Consider the following 22,933-nt stretch of genomic DNA (forward strand, 5'->3'; position numbering starts at 1 on the left):
GTCAGGCTGGTCTGCAACTCCGCACCTCAGGGGGTCCGCCGGCCTCCACCTCCCAAAGCGATGGGAATAGAGGCGTGAGTCACCGTGCCCGGACATGTCTGAGTTTCACAGGGTCGCTTGATTGGATTATGTCCCCTTCCCCGGAACGAATGCTTTTCTGTCTTCCTTAAGGGTAGTATCTCTGTGGCACCCTGTTCTGGCTCCTTACGTGTTCTTCAGGCTTGAAGGCCTCTTTTCACGTGCACCGGCATCCACTCAGGTGCCTGCTTCCAGAAGCTTCCCAGCACCCACTCTGCTGACAGCCAAGGGCACAGGACTTTGATCTCTTCTGCTGCCCTTGCTGGGTTTTGCCTTGCGGCTTAGGTCTTTCTATTTCTCTCTCTACCCCTCACTGTCAGTAACGCCTAAGAACCAAGTTTACTTAATGGTGTGTGTGTGTGTGTGCGCGTGCGTGTGCGTGCTTATGCGTGCGTGCTTATGCGTGCGTGCGTGTGTGTGCGTGTGTCTTTCTTTGTGTGTATGTGTGTGTGTCGTATCTGGCACACGGACCTGTCATTAGCAGCCCGCGTGAAGCCAACAAATGCCCTGAGTTAGAATGCAAACTTTCACCAAAGCTTGCAGGAGCTCGTAGGAGGTGAACTCAGGGTAGTTAACCCGGTCATCTCACGGTAATTAGAAACTCTGATTGGCAGGTTTAGACTTCCTGATGGAGAACCTAAAGAAGCTGATTAAGGTGTCGCCATTCTTTCACAGGGGTTCTGGGTGAAAAGATTGGGATTGATTCTTTGCGGTGCTTAGTAAAAGTAGTTTGACTTAAGGAACGTAACAGTTGTTAGCATTTATGTATGAAATCCAAGAGTTCCTCTCTTCAAATAAACAGCAGGTTTCTTTGAGATGTGCTCCGCTTGTGTCGCCCCGGCTGGAGTGCAGTGGAATGAGGAAGGGTCACTGCAGCCTCCGCTTGCCCAGCTCAGGCGATCCTGCCACCTCAGCCCTCTAAGAAGCTGGGACCACAGGGGCCGTGCCACCACGCCGGGCTCATTTTGGTATCTTTTGTGGAGACGGGGTTTCTCCGTTTGGCCCAGCCTGTTCTCCACCTCCTGGGCTGCAGCGATCTGCTTTCCTCGGCCTCCCAGAGGAGGATGGCTGACGATTACAGGATCATGCCCGGCCTTTTCTCTAAAAGAAAACACCAACAGCAAGAAATCATTTTGCGTAGTCGGAGTTATCAGTGTCAACTGATGGATTGAGAGTTTGTGTCTAAGAAGTCCTTCCTTATGTACTGGATGATTTCAAAAGAAAGGAAAAAAGACGAAAGGGAATCTCACAGCTTGTACCTGATTTGTGATTGCAACTAGGGCGTTATTTAAAAGACGAGATCAGTGAACCACCAAAGCGGAATTGATCCGAATGCGTTCATAAAATCTTCTGAATTCTGAGGTGTCCTCCAAGCAGGGAGGCAGTGGCTGGGTGTGGGAGGCAAAAATCGCAGGGCCAGCACTTGACACCTGCAGGATTGGGAGGCTGAACTTTGCACCAAGCCAAGGGTTCTGGTGTCCGTCGGAAGTTTCGTTCCCCAGCCCGCATTGACTTTGCATTGGCCCTCCTCCCCCCAGATTTTATGTGTAAGGCAAGTCCTGAGTTTATCGTCGGGAGAATCTTCCCTTGTAGTCTCGAATTGCCTTGGCCATCAGCGGGGCCACTTTCTTGGCAGCCTGTTTTCGGGTTTTGTCCGCGGGCGCCGCGTGCTGATTGCTGCTGCCGCCGCTAATGCTGCCGCCGTCGCCGTCCCCGAGGCCGGAGGGAGCCTGGCTGCTTCCTGCGGGCTTGGGGGCTGGCTCGATGTCTCCATTTCGGGGGTCAGCGGCTCCTGCAGACTCCTCTTGCCTCCTGGAAGCATCATAAGGCGTCTTGGCCACAGAGTTGAAACAGATCATCTTTGTCTGTCGGCCGCTGGGTTTGTTTTCACGTGCGGATCGGATTTTCGTGGTCACTACTCGCAGCCGCTGCTCTCGGGCGTCCCGAAGCCGCAGGTACAGCTCCCGCCAAGACTCGTGCTCCTGTGGCTTTTCTTCCTTGAAGTCCCGGAGACAATGAATCCTCCATAATTCATCTGTCTCTCGAGCGAGTGCGGGATTGTCTTTCTCTGTGCGGTAGAGCTGATCGGGCGTCCACCCTTCCAGAACGGGTTCAAGAACCGAGTAGGGGACCCCTTCCACGTCGCCGAGGGCGTCCGGATTGTTCCTAGGCACCCGGAGGCACTGCTGGCGCAGCGTCGGCACCTGGAGCTGGCAGGCAGGCCTGGAGCCCGAGTACACCGGCATCTTAGCGTTCACTCTGCGTCCAGGGAAAGCAGCTTCCTCCTGGAGCGTTGGCGCGGAGAGTGCTTCTGGGTTTGCCTGGGAGGTCATGGCCTCAAAAGCGGACAGCAGATCGTAGTTGGCCTGCATCCAGGCCTCTGAGGGGTCCCAGAGCTCTGAGAAGACATGGCTGGGCACCGTTTTCGGCCCGGCGGAATCGGCGCCGGCCGCCTGCAGCCTCTCTGACTGGCTTTCCTGGACAGGAGGCGATTTCTGAGCCGAAGCCCCTCGGGACGATTTGTGCCCCTTGCTGTGGCTCCCCACCGCTTCCCCCTGGGGTTGGCCCTGGCAGCCTTGACCCAGCAGAGGCCCACCCTGAGCGGCGTGAGCGTGGCCTCTCCCGGGTTGCTCCCCGGGCACAGCGGGCTCAGGGCCCTCGGGCATCGGGAGGGGAGCGGTGCGCGTTGGAGGGTCCCGATGGGGGCCGGAATCAGCTGGGGCCATTCTGGGGCGCTTTCTCTCGGCTCTGGGCTCGCGACTGGGCGACCTCGGGTGAGGTCTCTGTTGCCCCGGAGGTGTTGTGCGTGCTGTCCGTCTGTGCTCAGGGCTGTGAGATGGGCTCCTGGGGGCCGTCGCGTTTTCTGGGAAGCCCCAGGCCTTTCCCCGGTCCTGAAGAGCCTCCCCGAAGCGCTGTCGGGAAGCGCTCTCCTCAGGGTCCTGTGGGTCAGGCCCGGGGTTTCGGTCCACGAGCACCAGCTTCTTCCACCGGGCCGCCAAGTCTCTGGCAAAGTCGCCCACGTGCTGGTGCTTCCGCAGGCGCTTCACCGTCTTTCTGATTCCAGTCTCCGCCAGGATGTCTGCCGTCATGGGCAAGGCGGAGAGTTTCTGCAAATATTTCTCTAGCTTTTTCGGGTCCGTCTTAGTGGCCAGACGCACCTGCAGCTTCTCCACTGCGGGCAGCGTAGTGGACCCTGCCGCCATCTCGCCAGAGCTGTGCAGGCGTCGCTGTCCTCACGGTCGCGGCTCTGTCCGAGCTCGGGGCGGCGGCACAGGCAGTCTGGGGTGGCCGGTCCTCGCTGCCCGGTCGCCAGGCAGCGACCTCGGGATGTGGAGTCACAGCCTGGAGCGAGCTGGGTCCTCGGAGCAGCGGGCCACTTGGTCTGGAACGCCGGTCCTTGCAGACAGCTGAGCAGGCCCGCTTCTGTTCCTCGGGATGTGCAGCCGCAGCCTGGAGTGACCTGTGCGGTGCGCCGTCCAAGGCGGAGTGAAGCTCCGCTGCCAGAGCCCGGCCTTATATAGCCAGCCCCGGGCCCACCCAGGGCTCAAGACCTGACCCCCTGGGCCCCTGGGCTGCCCCGCCCCGATAGGAATTCATTCCTTCAGCCCAATGCAGCCAATCGGGACGGTCCACGCCTGGTGGACTGCTGTGCCCCGCAGGTTCATTAGGTTAATTGCAGCCTGGACACACCCCACTGAGTTCTACCGTTGGCCCTCCATGTTCCCAGCTTCCACATCTGTGGATTCCAAAAGACAGAGAGAGTATCTTCTTGGGAGTAAAAGCGAAAATAACAACACCGCAAGACAGAATCGTAGGAAGAGGAACCAACAGAGGATGACAGCTCTTTACCTGGGATTGACGTTGTGTGAGGGGACTTGGAAACATTGGTAGAAAAGTGGGATTAAGGGAGAAAGAGGAAAAAGGCGTATTTTACTCCTCAACCTCGGCTCCATGAACATCAAGACCCTTCTGGAAGCGGTGTCTTTTCCCCGCCGTCTAGCCCATCCCTAAAGCCCCCAGGGTCCTGGGAATTTAACTATTTCCATGCAATCTCTTTTCCATTGTTAACTGAAGAAAACTGGGTGCCCCTTACAGGTTTTCCAAGACAAGGAAACAAAGAGAAGTCAGCAGGCACCAAATCAGGACTGTGAGGTGGACGCCTCACGGTTTCCCATGGCAAGTCTTGCCCAGCTGCCCTTGTTCGAAGAAAGGCATGATCAGGAACACTGTCGTGGTGGAGAAGAACTCTCTGGTGGGGACCTTCTTCGCTCCAGCTTTGGCTAACTTTCTGAAAACGCTCTGCTAGCGAGCAGATGTGATCAGGGTTTGGCCCTGCAGAAAGTCAACCAGCAGAATCCCTCTAGCATCCCCCCTCCCCCCCCCCCGCAACGGTGGCCATGACCTCTGCTCTTGACTGCTCCTCTGCAGCTTCGACTGGAGCACTGCCACCTCTTGGTAGCCATGGCTTCGTGCTTGGTCTTCAGGATCCTGCCGGTAGAGCCAGGTTTCATCTCCTGTGACCAATCTTGGAAGAAATGCTTCAGGATCTTGCTCCCACCGGTTGTTTAAAATCTCCTCGGAAAGGCTTGCTCTGGCCTGCAGCTGATATTGGTGCCACGGTTTGGGCAGCCGAGTTCCACTCTCACCTGTCAGTCCAAATGAGGAAAACAGAACCATTTGAAGTGTCTATGGTGTCGGCTATTGTTTCTGCTGTCAGCGGCGATTTCGCTTAATGTTTACATTCTCACGTGACTTTCTCTCTCTCTCTCTCTCTCTCAGTGTGTGTGTGTGTGTGTGTGTGTGTGTGTGTGTGTGTGTGTGTTTCTTCCGCAGAAAGATAATCGTTATAGCCTGAGAATCGGGGAATGGGGATTCGGGTGTTAAGCCTTTTCTGAGAATTACCCTCCGTGTTGTGTAGAGAAATAAATAAATTTGCTGTGTTTCCAGACTTCCAGCTGCCTCACGAAGAGGATCGTAGTGCAATAGTGGCGATGCTTCCAGAGCTCCCTGAATGAGGTTTATCTTGTAAACAGGTGGGAAGAGAATTGAGCTGTCCTGGGTCAGTGTAGTAATGTTACAGCAGGATCCTTAGGTTGATGCTGAATTCTATCTGGGGTAGATTTATATTTTGTGCGGGGGTTGTTTCCTTTCTGTGTTTTCGAGCGGGATTGTCGCTGTGGGAGCAGGGATCTGCTAAGGTTTGTCTCGTTCTCCAGTAATGAATGAGTTTAATGGGTGCAGCCGCTGTTTTCAGTAGCATGCCAGTGGGGGCATCGATGAGCTATGAGGGGCTAGAGCTTGCTCGGATTGTTTCCTTGTGTTTGTGTTTTGAGTTGCGTTTGCTTGTATCATGTTTGTTTTGCATTTTGGCAGGGGAAACGTTTTCCAGGAAGAAAGGTTGTTGCCAGTGGATTTGGTTCCGAGGGGCTGGGGTTTCTGGCTGGGAGTGGGGAGGGGCTGCACCGTGATCGGTGGCTACTCCACCTCCAGTAAGAGCGTGTGGCTTCTCTGCCTTGGGGAGGATATTCTGCTCTCTTGTGAGTTTTGCAAGCCACCCGAGATTCTCTCTTGAATTGCTGTCAAGAAATAGAGACCGGCGTTGTCTCTGGCCCTTGCTGGGGAAGCTTTTCTGAGGTTTTGTGTTTTTAATTTGAGACGGAGTTTGGCTTTTGATGTCCAGGCTGGAGTGCAATGGTGGGATCTGGGCTCACTGCAAACTCGGCCTCCCGGGTTCAAGCGATTCTCCTGTCTCAGCCCCCTGAGTAGCTGGGATTACAGGCGCTCGCCAGCAAGCCCAACCGAGTTTCGTCTTTTTAGAAGAGACCGGATTTCCTCATGCTGGTCAGGCTGGTCTGCAACTCCGCACCTCAGGGGGTCCGCCGGCCTCCACCTCCCAAAGCGATGGGAATAGAGGCGTGAGTCACCGTGCCCGGACATGTCTGAGTTTCACAGGGTCGCTTGATTGGATTATGTCCCCTTCCCCGGAACGAATGCTTTTCTGTCTTCCTTAAGGGTAGTATCTCTGTGGCACCCTGTTCTGGCTCCTTACGTGTTCTTCAGGCTTGAAGGCCTCTTTTCACGTGCACCGGCATCCACTCAGGTGCCTGCTTCCAGAAGCTTCCCAGCACCCACTCTGCTGACAGCCAAGGGCACAGGACTTTGATCTCTTCTGCTGCCCTTGCTGGGTTTTGCCTTGTGGCTTAGGTCTTTCTATTTCTCTCTCTACCCCTCACTGTCAGTAACGCCTAAGAACCAAGTTTACTTAATGGTGTGTGTGTGTGTGTGCGCGTGCGTGTGCGTGCTTATGCGTGCGTGCTTATGCGTGCGTGCGTGTGTGTGCGTGTGTCTTTCTTTGTGTGTATGTGTGTGTGTCGTATCTGGCACACGGACCTGTCATTAGCAGCCCGCGTGAAGCCAACAAATGCCCTGAGTTAGAATGCAAACTTTCACCAAAGCTTGCAGGAGCTCGTAGGAGGTGAACTCAGGGTAGTTAACCCGGTCATCTCACGGTAATTAGAAACTCTGATTGGCAGGTTTAGACTTCCTGATGGAGAACCTAAAGAAGCTGATTAAGGTGTCGCCATTCTTTCACAGGGGTTCTGGGTGAAAAGATTGGGATTGATTCTTTGCGGTGCTTAGTAAAAGTAGTTTGACTTAAGGAACGTAACAGTTGTTAGCATTTATGTATGAAATCCAAGAGTTCCTCTCTTCAAATAAACAGCAGGTTTCTTTGAGATGTGCTCCGCTTGTGTCGCCCCGGCTGGAGTGCAGTGGAATGAGGAAGGGTCACTGCAGCCTCCGCTTGCCCAGCTCAGGCGATCCTGCCACCTCAGCCCTCTAAGAAGCTGGGACCACAGGGGCCGTGCCACCACGCCGGGCTCATTTTGGTATCTTTTGTGGAGACGGGGTTTCTCCGTTTGGCCCAGCCTGTTCTCCACCTCCTGGGCTGCAGCGATCTGCTTTCCTCGGCCTCCCAGAGGAGGATGGCTGACGATTACAGGATCATGCCCGGCCTTTTCTCTAAAAGAAAACACCAACAGCAAGAAATCATTTTGCGTAGTCGGAGTTATCAGTGTCAACTGATGGATTGAGAGTTTGTGTCTAAGAAGTCCTTCCTTATGTACTGGATGATTTCAAAAGAAAGGAAAAAAGACGAAAGGGAATCTCACAGCTTGTACCTGATTTGTGATTGCAACTAGGGCGTTATTTAAAAGACGATCAGTGAACCACCAAAGCGGAATTGATCCGAATGCGTTCATAAAATCTTCTGAATTCTGAGGTGTCCTCCAAGCAGGGAGGCAGTGGCTGGGTGTGGGAGGCAAAAATCGCAGGGCCAGCACTTGACACCTGCAGGATTGGGAGGCTGAACTTTGCACCAAGCCAAGGGTTCTGGTGTCCGTCGGAAGTTTCGTTCCCCAGCCCGCATTGACTTTGCATTGGCCCTCCTCCCCCCAGATTTTATGTGTAAGGCAAGTCCTGAGTTTATCGTCGGGAGAATCTTCCCTTGTAGTCTCGAATTGCCTTGGCCATCAGCGGGGCCACTTTCTTGGCAGCCTGTTTTCGGGTTTTGTCCGCGGGCGCCGCGTGCTGATTGCTGCTGCCGCCGCTAATGCTGCCGCCGTCGCCGTCCCCGAGGCCGGAGGGAGCCTGGCTGCTTCCTGCGGGCTTGGGGGCTGGCTCGATGTCTCCATTTCGGGGGTCAGCGGCTCCTGCAGACTCCTCTTGCCTCCTGGAAGCATCATAAGGCGTCTTGGCCACAGAGTTGAAACAGATCATCTTTGTCTGTCGGCCGCTGGGTTTGTTTTCACGTGCGGATCGGATTTTCGTGGTCACTACTCGCAGCCGCTGCTCTCGGGCGTCCCGAAGCCGCAGGTACAGCTCCCGCCAAGACTCGTGCTCCTGTGGCTTTTCTTCCTTGAAGTCCCGGAGACAATGAATCCTCCATAATTCATCTGTCTCTCGAGCGAGTGCGGGATTGTCTTTCTCTGTGCGGTAGAGCTGATCGGGCGTCCACCCTTCCAGAACGGGTTCAAGAACCGAGTAGGGGACCCCTTCCACGTCGCCGAGGGCGTCCGGATTGTTCCTAGGCACCCGGAGGCACTGCTGGCGCAGCGTCGGCACCTGGAGCTGGCAGGCAGGCCTGGAGCCCGAGTACACCGGCATCTTAGCGTTCACTCTGCGTCCAGGGAAAGCAGCTTCCTCCTGGAGCGTTGGCGCGGAGAGTGCTTCTGGGTTTGCCTGGGAGGTCATGGCCTCAAAAGCGGACAGCAGATCGTAGTTGGCCTGCATCCAGGCCTCTGAGGGGTCCCAGAGCTCTGAGAAGACATGGCTGGGCACCGTTTTCGGCCCGGCGGAATCGGCGCCGGCCGCCTGCAGCCTCTCTGACTGGCTTTCCTGGACAGGAGGCGATTTCTGAGCCGAAGCCCCTCGGGACGATTTGTGCCCCTTGCTGTGGCTCCCCACCGCTTCCCCCTGGGGTTGGCCCTGGCAGCCTTGACCCAGCAGAGGCCCACCCTGAGCGGCGTGAGCGTGGCCTCTCCCGGGTTGCTCCCCGGGCACAGCGGGCTCAGGGCCCTCGGGCATCGGGAGGGGAGCGGTGCGCGTTGGAGGGTCCCGATGGGGGCCGGAATCAGCTGGGGCCATTCTGGGGCGCTTTCTCTCGGCTCTGGGCTCGCGACTGGGAGACCTCGGGTGAGGTCTCTGTTGCCCCGGAGGTGTTGTGCGTGCTGTCCGTCTGTGCTCAGGGCTGTGAGATGGGCTCCTGGGGGCCGTCGCGTTTTCTGGGAAGCCCCAGGCCTTTCCCCGGTCCTGAAGAGCCTCCCCGAAGCGCTGTCGGGAAGCGCTCTCCTCAGGGTCCTGTGGGTCAGGCCCGGGGTTTCGGTCCACGAGCACCAGCTTCTTCCACCGGGCCGCCAAGTCTCTGGCAAAGTCGCCCACGTGCTGGTGCTTCCGCAGGCGCTTCACCGTCTTTCTGATTCCAGTCTCCGCCAGGATGTCTGCCGTCATGGGCAAGGCGGAGAGTTTCTGCAAATATTTCTCTAGCTTTTTCGGGTCCGTCTTAGTGGCCAGACGCACCTGCAGCTTCTCCACTGCGGGCAGCGTAGTGGACCCTGCCGCCATCTCGCCAGAGCTGTGCAGGCGTCGCTGTCCTCACGGTCGCGGCTCTGTCCGAGCTCGGGGCGGCGGCACAGGCAGTCTGGGGTGGCCGGTCCTCGCTGCCCGGTCGCCAGGCAGCGACCTCGGGATGTGGAGTCACAGCCTGGAGCGAGCTGGGTCCTCGGAGCAGCGGGCCACTTGGTCTGGAACGCCGGTCCTTGCAGACAGCTGAGCAGGCCCGCTTCTGTTCCTCGGGATGTGCAGCCGCAGCCTGGAGTGAACTGGACGGTGCGGTGCGCCGTCCAAGGCGGAGTGAAGCTCCGCTGCCAGAGCCCGGCCTTATATAGCCAGCCCCGGGCCCACCCAGGGCTCAAGACCTGACCCCCTGGGCCCCTGGGCTGCCCCGCCCCGATAGGAATTCATTCCTTCAGCCCAATGCAGCCAATCGGGACGGTCCACGCCTGGTGGACTGCTGTGCCCCGCAGGTTCATTAGGTTAATTGCAGCCTGGACACACCCCACTGAGTTCTACCGTTGGCCCTCCATGTTCCCAGCTTCCACATCTGTGGATTCCAAAAGACAGAGAGAGTATCTTCTTGGGAGTAAAAGCGAAAATAACAACACCGCAAGACAGAATCGTAGGAAGAGGAACCAACAGAGGATGACAGCTCTTTACCTGGGATTGACGTTGTGTGAGGGGACTTGGAAACATTGGTAGAAAAGTGGGATTAAGGGAGAAAGAGGAAAAAGGCGTATTTTACTCCTCAACCTCGGCTCCATGAACATCAAGACCCTTCTGGAAGCGGTGTCTTTTCCCCGCCGTCTAGCCCATCCCTAAAGCCCCCAGGGTCCTGGGAATTTAACTATTTCCATGCAATCTCTTTTCCATTGTTAACTGAAGAAAACTGGGTGCCCCTTACAGGTTTTCCAAGACAAGGAAACAAAGAGAAGTCAGCAGGCGCCAAATCAGGACTGTGAGGTGGACGCCTCACGGTTTCCCATGGCAAGTCTTGCCCAGCTGCCCTTGTTCGAAGAAAGGCATGATCAGGAACACTGTCGTGGTGGAGAAGAACTCTCTGGTGGGGACCTTCTTCGCTCCAGCTTTGGCTAACTTTCTGAAAACGCTCTGCTAGCGAGCAGATGTGATCAGGGTTTGGCCCTGCAGAAAGTCAACCAGCAGAATCCCTCTAGCATCCCCCCTCCCCCCCCCCCGCAACGGTGGCCATGACCTCTGCTCTTGACTGCTCCTCTGCAGCTTCGACTGGAGCACTGCCACCTCTTGGTAGCCATGGCTTCGTGCTTGGTCTTCAGGATCCTGCCGGTAGAGCCAGGTTTCATCTCCTGTGACCAATCTTGGAAGAAATGCTTCAGGATCTTGCTCCCACCGGTTGTTTAAAATCTCCTCGGAAAGGCTTGCTCTGGCCTGCAGCTGATATTGGTGCCACGGTTTGGGCAGCCGAGTTCCACTCTCACCTGTCAGTCCAAATGAGGAAAACAGAACCATTTGAAGTGTCTATGGTGTCGGCTATTGTTTCTGCTGTCAGCGGCGATTTCGCTTAATGTTTACATTCTCACGTGACTTTCTCTCTCTCTCTCTCTCTCTCAGTGTGTGTGTGTGTGTGTGTGTGTGTGTGTGTGTGTGTGTGTGTTTCTTCCGCAGAAAGATAATCGTTATAGCCTGAGAATCGGGGAATGGGGATTCGGGTGTTAAGCCTTTTCTGAGAATTACCCTCCGTGTTGTGTAGAGAAATAAATAAATTTGCTGTGTTTCCAGACTTCCAGCTGCCTCACGAAGAGGATCGTAGTGCAATAGTGGCGATGCTTCCAGAGCTCCCTGAATGAGGTTTATCTTGTAAACAGGTGGGAAGAGAATTGAGCTGTCCTGGGTCAGTGTAGTAATGTTACAGCAGGATCCTTAGGTTGATGCTGAATTCTATCTGGGGTAGATTTATATTTTGTGCGGGGGTTGTTTCCTTTCTGTGTTTTCGAGCGGGATTGTCGCTGTGGGAGCAGGGATCTGCTAAGGTTTGTCTCGTTCTCCAGTAATGAATGAGTTTAATGGGTGCAGCCGCTGTTTTCAGTAGCATGCCAGTGGGGGCATCGATGAGCTATGAGGGGCTAGAGCTTGCTCGGATTGTTTCCTTGTGTTTGTGTTTTGAGTTGCGTTTGCTTGTATCATGTTTGTTTTGCATTTTGGCAGGGGAAACGTTTTCCAGGAAGAAAGGTTGTTGCCAGTGGATTTGGTTCCGAGGGGCTGGGGTTTCTGGCTGGGAGTGGGGAGGGGCTGCACCGTGATCGGTGGCTACTCCACCTCCAGTAAGAGCGTGTGGCTTCTCTGCCTTGGGGAGGATATTCTGCTCTCTTGTGAGTTTTGCAAGCCACCCGAGATTCTCTCTTGAATTGCTGTCAAGAAATAGAGACCGGCGTTGTCTCTGGCCCTTGCTGGGGAAGCTTTTCTGAGGTTTTGTGTTTTTAATTTGAGACGGAGTTTGGCTTTTGATGTCCAGGCTGGAGTGCAATGGTGGGATCTGGGCTCACTGCAAACTCGGCCTCCCGGGTTCAAGCGATTCTCCTGTCTCAGCCCCCTGAGTAGCTGGGATTACAGGCGCTCGCCAGCAAGCCCAACCGAGTTTCGTCTTTTTAGAAGAGACCGGATTTCCTCATGCTGGTCAGGCTGGTCTGCAACTCCGCACCTCAGGGGGTCCGCCGGCCTCCACCTCCCAAAGCGATGGGAATAGAGGCGTGAGTCACCGTGCCCGGACATGTCTGAGTTTCACAGGGTCGCTTGATTGGATTATGTCCCCTTCCCCGGAACGAATGCTTTTCTGTCTTCCTTAAGGGTAGTATCTCTGTGGCACCCTGTTCTGGCTCCTTACGTGTTCTTCAGGCTTGAAGGCCTCTTTTCACGTGCACCGGCATCCACTCAGGTGCCTGCTTCCAGAAGCTTCCCAGCACCCACTCTGCTGACAGCCAAGGGCACAGGACTTTGATCTCTTCTGCTGCCCTTGCTGGGTTTTGCCTTGCGGCTTAGGTCTTTCTATTTCTCTCTCTACCCCTCACTGTCAGTAACGCCTAAGAACCAAGTTTACTTAATGGTGTGTGTGTGTGTGTGCGCGTGCGTGTGCGTGCTTATGCGTGCGTGCTTATGCGTGCGTGCGTGTGTGTGCGTGTGTCTTTCTTTGTGTGTATGTGTGTGTGTCGTATCTGGCACACGGACCTGTCATTAGCAGCCCGCGTGAAGCCAACAAATGCCCTGAGTTAGAATGCAAACTTTCACCAAAGCTTGCAGGAGCTCGTAGGAGGTGAACTCAGGGTAGTTAACCCGGTCATCTCACGGTAATTAGAAACTCTGATTGGCAGGTTTAGACTTCCTGATGGAGAACCTAAAGAAGCTGATTAAGGTGTCGCCATTCTTTCACAGGGGTTCTGGGTGAAAAGATTGGGATTGATTCTTTGCGGTGCTTAGTAAAAGTAGTTTGACTTAAGGAACGTAACAGTTGTTAGCATTTATGTATGAAATCCAAGAGTTCCTCTCTTCAAATAAACAGCAGGTTTCTTTGAGATGTGCTCCGCTTGTGTCGCCCCGGCTGGAGTGCAGTGGAATGAGGAAGGGTCACTGCAGCCTCCGCTTGCCCAGCTCAGGCGATCCTGCCACCTCAGCCCTCTAAGAAGCTGGGACCACAGGGGCCGTGCCACCACGCCGGGCTCATTTTGGTATCTTTTGTGGAGACGGGGTTTCTCCGTTTGGCCCAGCCTGTTCTCCACCTCCTGGGCTGCAGCGATCTGCTTTCCTCGGCCTCCCAGAGGAGGATGGCTGACGATTACAGGATCACGCCCGGCCTTTTCTCTAAAAGAAAACACCAACAGCAAGAAATCATTTTGCGTAGTCGGAGTTATCAGTGTCAACTGATGGATTGAGAGTTTGTGTCTAAGAAGTCCTTCCTTATGTACTGGATGATTTCAAAAGAAAGGAAAAAAGACGAAAGGGAATCTCACAGCTTGTACCTGATTTGTGATTGCAACTAGGGCGTTATTTAAAAGACGAGATCAGTGAACCACCAAAGCGGAATTGATCCGAATGCGTTCATAAAATCTTCTGAATTCTGAGGTGTCCTCCAAGCAGGGAGGCAGTGGCTGGGTGTGGGAGGCAAAAATCGCAGGGCCAGCACTTGACACCTGCAGGATTGGGAGGCTGAACTTTGCACCAAGCCAAGGGTTCTGGTGTCCGTCGGAAGTTTCGTTCCCCAGCCCGCATTGACTTTGCATTGGCCCTCCTCCCCCCAGATTTTATGTGTAAGGCAAGTCCTGAGTTTATCGTCGGGAGAATCTTCCCTTGTAGTCTCGAATTGCCTTGGCCATCAGCGGGGCCACTTTCTTGGCAGCCTGTTTTCGGGTTTTGTCCGCGGGCGCCGCGTGCTGATTGCTGCTGCCGCCGCTAATGCTGCCGCCGTCGCCGTCCCCGAGGCCGGAGGGAGCCTGGCTGCTTCCTGCGGGCTTGGGGGCTGGCTCGATGTCTCCATTTCGGGGGTCAGCGGCTCCTGCAGACTCCTCTTGCCTCCTGGAAGCATCATAAGGCGTCTTGGCCACAGAGTTGAAACAGATCATCTTTGTCTGTCGGCCGCTGGGTTTGTTTTCACGTGCGGATCGGATTTTCGTGGTCACTACTCGCAGCCGCTGCTCTCGGGCGTCCCGAAGCCGCAGGTACAGCTCCCGCCAAGACTCGTGCTCCTGTGGCTTTTCTTCCTTGAAGTCCCGGAGACAATGAATCCTCCATAATTCATCTGTCTCTCGAGCGAGTGCGGGATTGTCTTTCTCTGTGCGGTAGAGCTGATCGGGCGTCCACCCTTCCAGAACGGGTTCAAGAACCGAGTAGGGGACCCCTTCCACGTCGCCGAGGGCGTCCGGATTGTTCCTAGGCACCCGGAGGCACTGCTGGCGCAGCGTCGGCACCTGGAGCTGGCAGGCAGGCCTGGAGCCCGAGTACACCGGCATCTTAGCGTTCACTCTGCGTCCAGGGAAAGCAGCTTCCTCCTGGAGCGTTGGCGCGGAGAGTGCTTCTGGGTTTGCCTGGGAGGTCATGGCCTCAAAAGCGGACAGCAGATCGTAGTTGGCCTGCATCCAGGCCTCTGAGGGGTCCCAGAGCTCTGAGAAGACATGGCTGGGCACCGTTTTCGGCCCGGCGGAATCGGCGCCGGCCGCCTGCAGCCTCTCTGACTGGCTTTCCTGGACAGGAGGCGATTTCTGAGCCGAAGCCCCTCGGGACGATTTGTGCCCCTTGCTGTGGCTCCCCACCGCTTCCCCCTGGGGTTGGCCCTGGCAGCCTTGACCCAGCAGAGGCCCACCCTGAGCGGCGTGAGCGTGGCCTCTCCCGGGTTGCTCCCCGGGCACAGCGGGCTCAGGGCCCTCGGGCATCGGGAGGGGAGCGGTGCGCGTTGGAGGGTCCCGATGGGGGCCGGAATCAGCTGGGGCCATTCTGGGGCGCTTTCTCTCGGCTCTGGGCTCGCGACTGGGCGACCTCGGGTGAGGTCTCTGTTGCCCCGGAGGTGTTGTGCGTGCTGTCCGTCTGTGCTCAGGGCTGTGAGATGGGCTCCTGGGGGCCGTCGCGTTTTCTGGGAAGCCCCAGGCCTTTCCCCGGTCCTGAAGAGCCTCCCCGAAGCGCTGTCGGGAAGCGCTCTCCTCAGGGTCCTGTGGGTCAGGCCCGGGGTTTCGGTCCACGAGCACCAGCTTCTTCCACCGGGCCGCCAAGTCTCTGGCAAAGTCGCCCACGTGCTGGTGCTTCCGCAGGCGCTTCACCGTCTTTCTGATTCCAGTCTCCGCCAGGATGTCTGCCGTCATGGGCAAGGCGGAGAGTTTCTGCAAATATTTCTCTAGCTTTTTCGGGTCCGTCTTAGTGGCCAGACGCACCTGCAGCTTCTCCACTGCGGGCAGCGTAGTGGACCCTGCCGCCATCTCGCCAGAGCTGTGCAGGCGTCGCTGTCCTCACGGTCGCGGCTCTGTCCGAGCTCGGGGCGGCGGCACAGGCAGTCTGGGGTGGCCGGTCCTCGCTGCCCGGTCGCCAGGCAGCGACCTCGGGATGTGGAGTCACAGCCTGGAGCGAGCTGGGTCCTCGGAGCAGCGGGCCACTTGGTCTGGAACGCCGGTCCTTGCAGACAGCTGAGCAGGCCCGCTTCTGTTCCTCGGGATGTGCAGCCGCAGCCTGGAGTGACCTGTGCGGTGCGCCGTCCAAGGCGGAGTGAAGCTCCGCTGCCAGAGCCCGGCCTTATATAGCCAGCCCCGGGCCCACCCAGGGCTCAAGACCTGACCCCCTGGGCCCCTGGGCTGCCCCGCCCCGATAGGAATTCATTCCTTCAGCCCAATGCAGCCAATCGGGACGGTCCACGCCTGGTGGACTGCTGTGCCCCGCAGGTTCATTAGGTTAATTGCAGCCTGGACACACCCCACTGAGTTCTACCGTTGGCCCTCCATGTTCCCAGCTTCCACATCTGTGGATTCCAAAAGACAGAGAGAGTATCTTCTTGGGAGTAAAAGCGAAAATAACAACACCGCAAGACAGAATCGTAGGAAGAGGAACCAACAGAGGATGACAGCTCTTTACCTGGGATTGACGTTGTGTGAGGGGACTTGGAAACATTGGTAGAAAAGTGGGATTAAGGGAGAAAGAGGAAAAAGGCGTATTTTACTCCTCAACCTCGGCTCCATGAACATCAAGACCCTTCTGGAAGCGGTGTCTTTTCCCCGCCGTCTAGCCCATCCCTAAAGCCCCCAGGGTCCTGGGAATTTAACTATTTCCATGCAATCTCTTTTCCATTGTTAACTGAAGAAAACTGGGTGCCCCTTACAGGTTTTCCAAGACAAGGAAACAAAGAGAAGTCAGCAGGCGCCAAATCAGGACTGTGAGGTGGACGCCTCACGGTTTCCCATGGCAAGTCTTGCCCAGCTGCCCTTGTTCGAAGAAAGGCATGATCAGGAACACTGTCGTGGTGGAGAAGAACTCTCTGGTGGGGACCTTCTTCGCTCCAGCTTTGGCTAACTTTCTGAAAACGCTCTGCTAGCGAGCAGATGTGATCAGGGTTTGGCCCTGCAGAAAGTCAACCAGCAGAATCCCTCTAGCATCCCCCCTCCCCCCCCCGCAACGGTGGCCATGACCTCTGCTCTTGACTGCTCCTCTGCAGCTTCGACTGGAGCACTGCCACCTCTTGGTAGCCATGGCTTCGTGCTTGGTCTTCAGGATCCTGCCGGTAGAGCCAGGTTTCATCTCCTGTGACCAATCTTGGAAGAAATGCTTCAGGATCTTGCTCCCACCGGTTGTTTAAAATCTCCTCGGAAAGGCTTGCTCTGGCCTGCAGCTGATATTGGTGCCACGGTTTGGGCAGCCGAGTTCCACTCTCACCTGTCAGTCCAAATGAGGAAAACAGAACCATTTGAAGTGTCTATGGTGTCGGCTATTGTTTCTGCTGTCAGCGGCGATTTCGCTTAATGTTTACATTCTCACGTGACTTTCTCTCTCTCTCTCTCTCTCTCAGTGTGTGTGTGTGTGTGTGTGTGTGTGTGTGTGTGTGTGTGTGTGTTTCTTCCGCAGAAAGATAATCGTTATAGCCTGAGAATCGGGGAATGGGGATTCGGGTGTTAAGCCTTTTCTGAGAATTACCCTCCGTGTTGTGTAGAGAAATAAATAAATTTGCTGTGTTTCCAGACTTCCAGCTGCCTCACGAAGAGGATCGTAGTGCAATAGTGGCGATGCTTCCAGAGCTCCCTGAATGAGGTTTATCTTGTAAACAGGTGGGAAGAGAATTGAGCTGTCCTGGGTCAGTGTAGTAATGTTACAGCAGGATCCTTAGGTTGATGCTGAATTCTATCTGGGGTAGATTTATATTTTGTGCGGGGGTTGTTTCCTTTCTGTGTTTTCGAGCGGGATTGTCGCTGTGGGAGCAGGGATCTGCTAAGGTTTGTCTCGTTCTCCAGTAATGAATGAGTTTAATGGGTGCAGCCGCTGTTTTCAGTAGCATGCCAGTGGGGGCATCGATGAGCTATGAGGGGCTAGAGCTTGCTCGGATTGTTTCCTTGTGTTTGTGTTTTGAGTTGCGTTTGCTTGTATCATGTTTGTTTTGCATTTTGGCAGGGGAAACGTTTTCCAGGAAGAAAGGTTGTTGCCAGTGGATTTGGTTCCGAGGGGCTGGGGTTTCTGGCTGGGAGTGGGGAGGGGCTGCACCGTGATCGGTGGCTACTCCACCTCCAGTAAGAGCGTGTGGCTTCTCTGCCTTGGGGAGGATATTCTGCTCTCTTGTGAGTTTTGCAAGCCACCCGAGATTCTCTCTTGAATTGCTGTCAAGAAATAGAGACCGGCGTTGTCTCTGGCCCTTGCTGGGGAAGCTTTTCTGAGGTTTTGTGTTTTTAATTTGAGACGGAGTTTGGCTTTTGATGTCCAGGCTGGAGTGCAATGGTGGGATCTGGGCTCACTGCAAACTCGGCCTCCCGGGTTCAAGCGATTCTCCTGTCTCAGCCCCCTGAGTAGCTGGGATTACAGGCGCTCGCCAGCAAGCCCAACCGAGTTTCGTCTTTTTAGAAGAGACCGGATTTCCTCATGCTGGTCAGGCTGGTCTGCAACTCCGCACCTCAGGGGGTCCGCCGGCCTCCACCTCCCAAAGCGATGGGAATAGAGGCGTGAGTCACCGTGCCCGGACATGTCTGAGTTTCACAGGGTCGCTTGATTGGATTATGTCCCCTTCCCCGGAACGAATGCTTTTCTGTCTTCCTTAAGGGTAGTATCTCTGTGGCACCCTGTTCTGGCTCCTTACGTGTTCTTCAGGCTTGAAGGCCTCTTTTCACGTGCACCGGCATCCACTCAGGTGCCTGCTTCCAGAAGCTTCCCAGCACCCACTCTGCTGACAGCCAAGGGCACAGGACTTTGATCTCTTCTGCTGCCCTTGCTGGGTTTTGCCTTGTGGCTTAGGTCTTTCTATTTCTCTCTCTACCCCTCACTGTCAGTAACGCCTAAGAACCAAGTTTACTTAATGGTGTGTGTGTGTGTGTGCGCGTGCGTGTGCGTGCTTATGCGTGCGTGCTTATGCGTGCGTGCGTGTGTGTGCGTGTGTCTTTCTTTGTGTGTATGTGTGTGTGTCGTATCTGGCACACGGACCTGTCATTAGCAGCCCGCGTGAAGCCAACAAATGCCCTGAGTTAGAATGCAAACTTTCACCAAAGCTTGCAGGAGCTCGTAGGAGGTGAACTCAGGGTAGTTAACCCGGTCATCTCACGGTAATTAGAAACTCTGATTGGCAGGTTTAGACTTCCTGATGGAGAACCTAAAGAAGCTGATTAAGGTGTCGCCATTCTTTCACAGGGGTTCTGGGTGAAAAGATTGGGATTGATTCTTTGCGGTGCTTAGTAAAAGTAGTTTGACTTAAGGAACGTAACAGTTGTTAGCATTTATGTATGAAATCCAAGAGTTCCTCTCTTCAAATAAACAGCAGGTTTCTTTGAGATGTGCTCCGCTTGTGTCGCCCCGGCTGGAGTGCAGTGGAATGAGGAAGGGTCACTGCAGCCTCCGCTTGCCCAGCTCAGGCGATCCTGCCACCTCAGCCCTCTAAGAAGCTGGGACCACAGGGGCCGTGCCACCACGCCGGGCTCATTTTGGTATCTTTTGTGGAGACGGGGTTTCTCCGTTTGGCCCAGCCTGTTCTCCACCTCCTGGGCTGCAGCGATCTGCTTTCCTCGGCCTCCCAGAGGAGGATGGCTGACGATTACAGGATCACGCCCGGCCTTTTCTCTAAAAGAAAACACCAACAGCAAGAAATCATTTTGCGTAGTCGGAGTTATCAGTGTCAACTGATGGATTGAGAGTTTGTGTCTAAGAAGTCCTTCCTTATGTACTGGATGATTTCAAAAGAAAGGAAAAAAGACGAAAGGGAATCTCACAGCTTGTACCTGATTTGTGATTGCAACTAGGGCGTTATTTAAAAGACGAGATCAGTGAACCACCAAAGCGGAATTGATCCGAATGCGTTCATAAAATCTTCTGAATTCTGAGGTGTCCTCCAAGCAGGGAGGCAGTGGCTGGGTGTGGGAGGCAAAAATCGCAGGGCCAGCACTTGACACCTGCAGGATTGGGAGGCTGAACTTTGCACCAAGCCAAGGGTTCTGGTGTCCGTCGGAAGTTTCGTTCCCCAGCCCGCATTGACTTTGCATTGGCCCTCCTCCCCCCAGATTTTATGTGTAAGGCAAGTCCTGAGTTTATCGTCGGGAGAATCTTCCCTTGTAGTCTCGAATTGCCTTGGCCATCAGCGGGGCCACTTTCTTGGCAGCCTGTTTTCGGGTTTTGTCCGCGGGCGCCGCGTGCTGATTGCTGCTGCCGCCGCTAATGCTGCCGCCGTCGCCGTCCCCGAGGCCGGAGGGAGCCTGGCTGCTTCCTGCGGGCTTGGGGGCTGGCTCGATGTCTCCATTTCGGGGGTCAGCGGCTCCTGCAGACTCCTCTTGCCTCCTGGAAGCATCATAAGGCGTCTTGGCCACAGAGTTGAAACAGATCATCTTTGTCTGTCGGCCGCTGGGTTTGTTTTCACGTGCGGATCGGATTTTCGTGGTCACTACTCGCAGCCGCTGCTCTCGGGCGTCCCGAAGCCGCAGGTACAGCTCCCGCCAAGACTCGTGCTCCTGTGGCTTTTCTTCCTTGAAGTCCCGGAGACAATGAATCCTCCATAATTCATCTGTCTCTCGAGCGAGTGCGGGATTGTCTTTCTCTGTGCGGTAGAGCTGATCGGGCGTCCACCCTTCCAGAACGGGTTCAAGAACCGAGTAGGGGACCCCTTCCACGTCGCCGAGGGCGTCCGGATTGTTCCTAGGCACCCGGAGGCACTGCTGGCGCAGCGTCGGCACCTGGAGCTGGCAGGCAGGCCTGGAGCCCGAGTACACCGGCATCTTAGCGTTCACTCTGCGTCCAGGGAAAGCAGCTTCCTCCTGGAGCGTTGGCGCGGAGAGTGCTTCTGGGTTTGCCTGGGAGGTCATGGCCTCAAAAGCGGACAGCAGATCGTAGTTGGCCTGCATCCAGGCCTCTGAGGGGTCCCAGAGCTCTGAGAAGACATGGCTGGGCACCGTTTTCGGCCCGGCGGAATCGGCGCCGGCCGCCTGCAGCCTCTCTGACTGGCTTTCCTGGACAGGAGGCGATTTCTGAGCCGAAGCCCCTCGGGACGATTTGTGCCCCTTGCTGTGGCTCCCCACCGCTTCCCCCTGGGGTTGGCCCTGGCAGCCTTGACCCAGCAGAGGCCCACCCTGAGCGGCGTGAGCGTGGCCTCTCCCGGGTTGCTCCCCGGGCACAGCGGGCTCAGGGCCCTCGGGCATCGGGAGGGGAGCGGTGCGCGTTGGAGGGTCCCGATGGGGGCCGGAATCAGCTGGGGCCATTCTGGGGCGCTTTCTCTCGGCTCTGGGCTCGCGACTGGGAGACCTCGGGTGAGGTCTCTGTTGCCCCGGAGGTGTTGTGCGTGCTGTCCGTCTGTGCTCAGGGCTGTGAGATGGGCTCCTGGGGGCCGTCGCGTTTTCTGGGAAGCCCCAGGCCTTTCCCCGGTCCTGAAGAGCCTCCCCGAAGCGCTGTCGGGAAGCGCTCTCCTCAGGGTCCTGTGGGTCAGGCCCGGGGTTTCGGTCCACGAGCACCAGCTTCTTCCACCGGGCCGCCAAGTCTCTGGCAAAGTCGCCCACGTGCTGGTGCTTCCGCAGGCGCTTCACCGTCTTTCTGATTCCAGTCTCCGCCAGGATGTCTGCCGTCATGGGCAAGGCGGAGAGTTTCTGCAAATATTTCTCTAGCTTTTTCGGGTCCGTCTTAGTGGCCAGACGCACCTGCAGCTTCTCCACTGCGGGCAGCGTAGTGGACCCTGCCGCCATCTCGCCAGAGCTGTGCAGGCGTCGCTGTCCTCACGGTCGCGGCTCTGTCCGAGCTCGGGGCGGCGGCACAGGCAGTCTGGGGTGGCCGGTCCTCGCTGCCCGGTCGCCAGGCAGCGACCTCGGGATGTGGAGTCACAGCCTGGAGCGAGCTGGGTCCTCGGAGCAGCGGGCCACTTGGTCTGGAACGCCGGTCCTTGCAGACAGCTGAGCAGGCCCGCTTCTGTTCCTCGGGATGTGCAGCCGCAGCCTGGAGTGACCTGTGCGGTGCGCCGTCCAAGGCGGAGTGAAGCTCCGCTGCCAGAGCCCGGCCTTATATAGCCAGCCCCGGGCCCACCCAGGGCTCAAGACCTGACCCCCTGGGCCCCTGGGCTGCCCCGCCCCGATAGGAATTCATTCCTTCAGCCCAATGCAGCCAATCGGGACGGTCCACGCCTGGTGGACTGCTGTGCCCCGCAGGTTCATTAGGTTAATTGCAGCCTGGACACACCCCACTGAGTTCTACCGTTGGCCCTCCATGTTCCCAGCTTCCACATCTGTGGATTCCAAAAGACAGAGAGAGTATCTTCTTGGGAGTAAAAGCGAAAATAACAACACCGCAAGACAGAATCGTAGGAAGAGGAACCAACAGAGGATGACAGCTCTTTACCTGGGATTGACGTTGTGTGAGGGGACTTGGAAACATTGGTAGAAAAGTGGGATTAAGGGAGAAAGAGGAAAAAGGCGTATTTTACTCCTCAACCTCGGCTCCATGAACATCAAGACCCTTCTGGAAGCGGTGTCTTTTCCCCGCCGTCTAGCCCATCCCTAAAGCCCCCAGGGTCCTGGGAATTTAACTATTTCCATGCAATCTCTTTTCCATTGTTAACTGAAGAAAACTGGGTGCCCCTTACAGGTTTTCCAAGACAAGGAAACAAAGAGAAGTCAGCAGGCGCCAAATCAGGACTGTGAGGTGGACGCCTCACGGTTTCCCATGGCAAGTCTTGCCCAGCTGCCCTTGTTCGAAGAAAGGCATGATCAGGAACACTGTCGTGGTGGAGAAGAACTCTCTGGTGGGGACCTTCTTCGCTCCAGCTTTGGCTAACTTTCTGAAAACGCTCTGCTAGCGAGCAGATGTGATCAGGGTTTGGCCCTGCAGAAAGTCAACCAGCAGAATCCCTCTAGCATCCCCCCTCCCCCCCCCCCGCAACGGTGGCCATGACCTCTGCTCTTGACTGCTCCTCTGCAGCTTCGACTGGAGCACTGCCACCTCTTGGTAGCCATGGCTTCGTGCTTGGTCTTCAGGATCCTGCCGGTAGAGCCAGGTTTCATCTCCTGTGACCAATCTTGGAAGAAATGCTTCAGGATCTTGCTCCCACCGGTTGTTTAAAATCTCCTCGGAAAGGCTTGCTCTGGCCTGCAGCTGATATTGGTGCCACGGTTTGGGCAGCCGAGTTCCACTCTCACCTGTCAGTCCAAATGAGGAAAACAGAACCATTTGAAGTGTCTATGGTGTCGGCTATTGTTTCTGCTGTCAGCGGCGATTTCGCTTAATGTTTACATTCTCACGTGACTTTCTCTCTCTCTCTCTCTCTCTCAGTGTGTGTGTGTGTGTGTGTGTGTGTGTGTGTGTGTGTGTGTGTGTGTGTGTTTCTTCCGCAGAAAGATAATCGTTATAGCCTGAGAATCGGGGAATGGGGATTCGGGTGTTAAGCCTTTTCTGAGAATTACCCTCCGTGTTGTGTAGAGAAATAAATAAATTTGCTGTGTTTCCAGACTTCCAGCTGCCTCACGAAGAGGATCGTAGTGCAATACTGGCGATGCTTCCAGAGCTCCCTGAATGAGGTTTATCTTGTAAACAGGTGGGAAGAGAATTGAGCTGTCCTGGGTCAGTGTAGTAATGTTACAGCAGGATC

The 22,933-nt window shown here is 55.8% G+C and overlaps 4 protein-coding genes across 12 annotated transcripts in view; 1 reads left to right on the plus strand and 3 right to left on the minus strand.

The window, feature by feature from the left end:
- Nucleotides 1–22,933, plus strand: part of KATNAL2 (katanin catalytic subunit A1 like 2) — a 409,798-nt gene that overhangs the window by 108,865 nt on the left and 278,000 nt on the right. The gene's annotated exons all lie outside the window — the stretch shown is intronic.
- Nucleotides 1,644–9,198, minus strand: LOC129137894 (uncharacterized). The gene is made up of 3 exons (XM_054672196.2): nt 7,600–9,198; nt 4,244–4,377; nt 1,644–3,291 (listed from the first exon to the last, which is right to left on the minus strand). Exons 1-3 carry the CDS (start codon nt 9,196–9,198, stop codon nt 1,644–1,646), a joined length of 3,381 nt encoding a protein of 1,126 aa, XP_054528171.2.
- Nucleotides 13,485–15,122, minus strand: LOC134808675 (elongin-A3). The gene has a single exon (XM_063796125.1). It carries the CDS (start codon nt 15,120–15,122, stop codon nt 13,485–13,487), a length of 1,638 nt encoding a protein of 545 aa, XP_063652195.1.
- Nucleotides 19,404–21,041, minus strand: LOC129137902 (elongin-A3). Its single transcript, XM_054672205.2, has one exon. The coding sequence runs from the start codon at nt 21,039–21,041 to the stop codon at nt 19,404–19,406; it is 1,638 nt and encodes a 545-aa protein (XP_054528180.1).

This window comes from Pan troglodytes, chromosome 17 (genome assembly GCF_028858775.2).
Source record: "Pan troglodytes isolate AG18354 chromosome 17, NHGRI_mPanTro3-v2.0_pri, whole genome shotgun sequence".
In the NCBI taxonomy this organism is placed as follows: Eukaryota; Metazoa; Chordata; class Mammalia; order Primates; family Hominidae; genus Pan; species Pan troglodytes.

What these genes read in the sequence shown, in the direction of transcription:
- LOC129137894 (XM_054672196.2), bottom strand. Translation starts at nt 9,198, where the DNA reads ATGGCGGCAGGGTCCACTACGCTGCCCGCAGTGGAGAAGCTGCAGGTG. An exon ending in TGGCCCCGCTGATGGCCAAG is followed by an intron (nt 4,378 to 7,599) that starts GCAATTCGAGAC and finishes GCTCGCTAGCAG; the next exon opens with AGCGTTTTCAGAAAGTTAGC. An exon ending in AAGACTTGCCATGGGAAACC is followed by an intron (nt 3,292 to 4,243) that starts GTGAGGCGTCCA and finishes ACGCCTGCACAG; the next exon opens with CTCTGGCGAGATGGCGGCAG.
- LOC134808675 (XM_063796125.1), bottom strand. Translation starts at nt 15,122, where the DNA reads ATGGCGGCAGGGTCCACTACGCTGCCCGCAGTGGAGAAGCTGCAGGTG.
- LOC129137902 (XM_054672205.2), bottom strand. Translation starts at nt 21,041, where the DNA reads ATGGCGGCAGGGTCCACTACGCTGCCCGCAGTGGAGAAGCTGCAGGTG.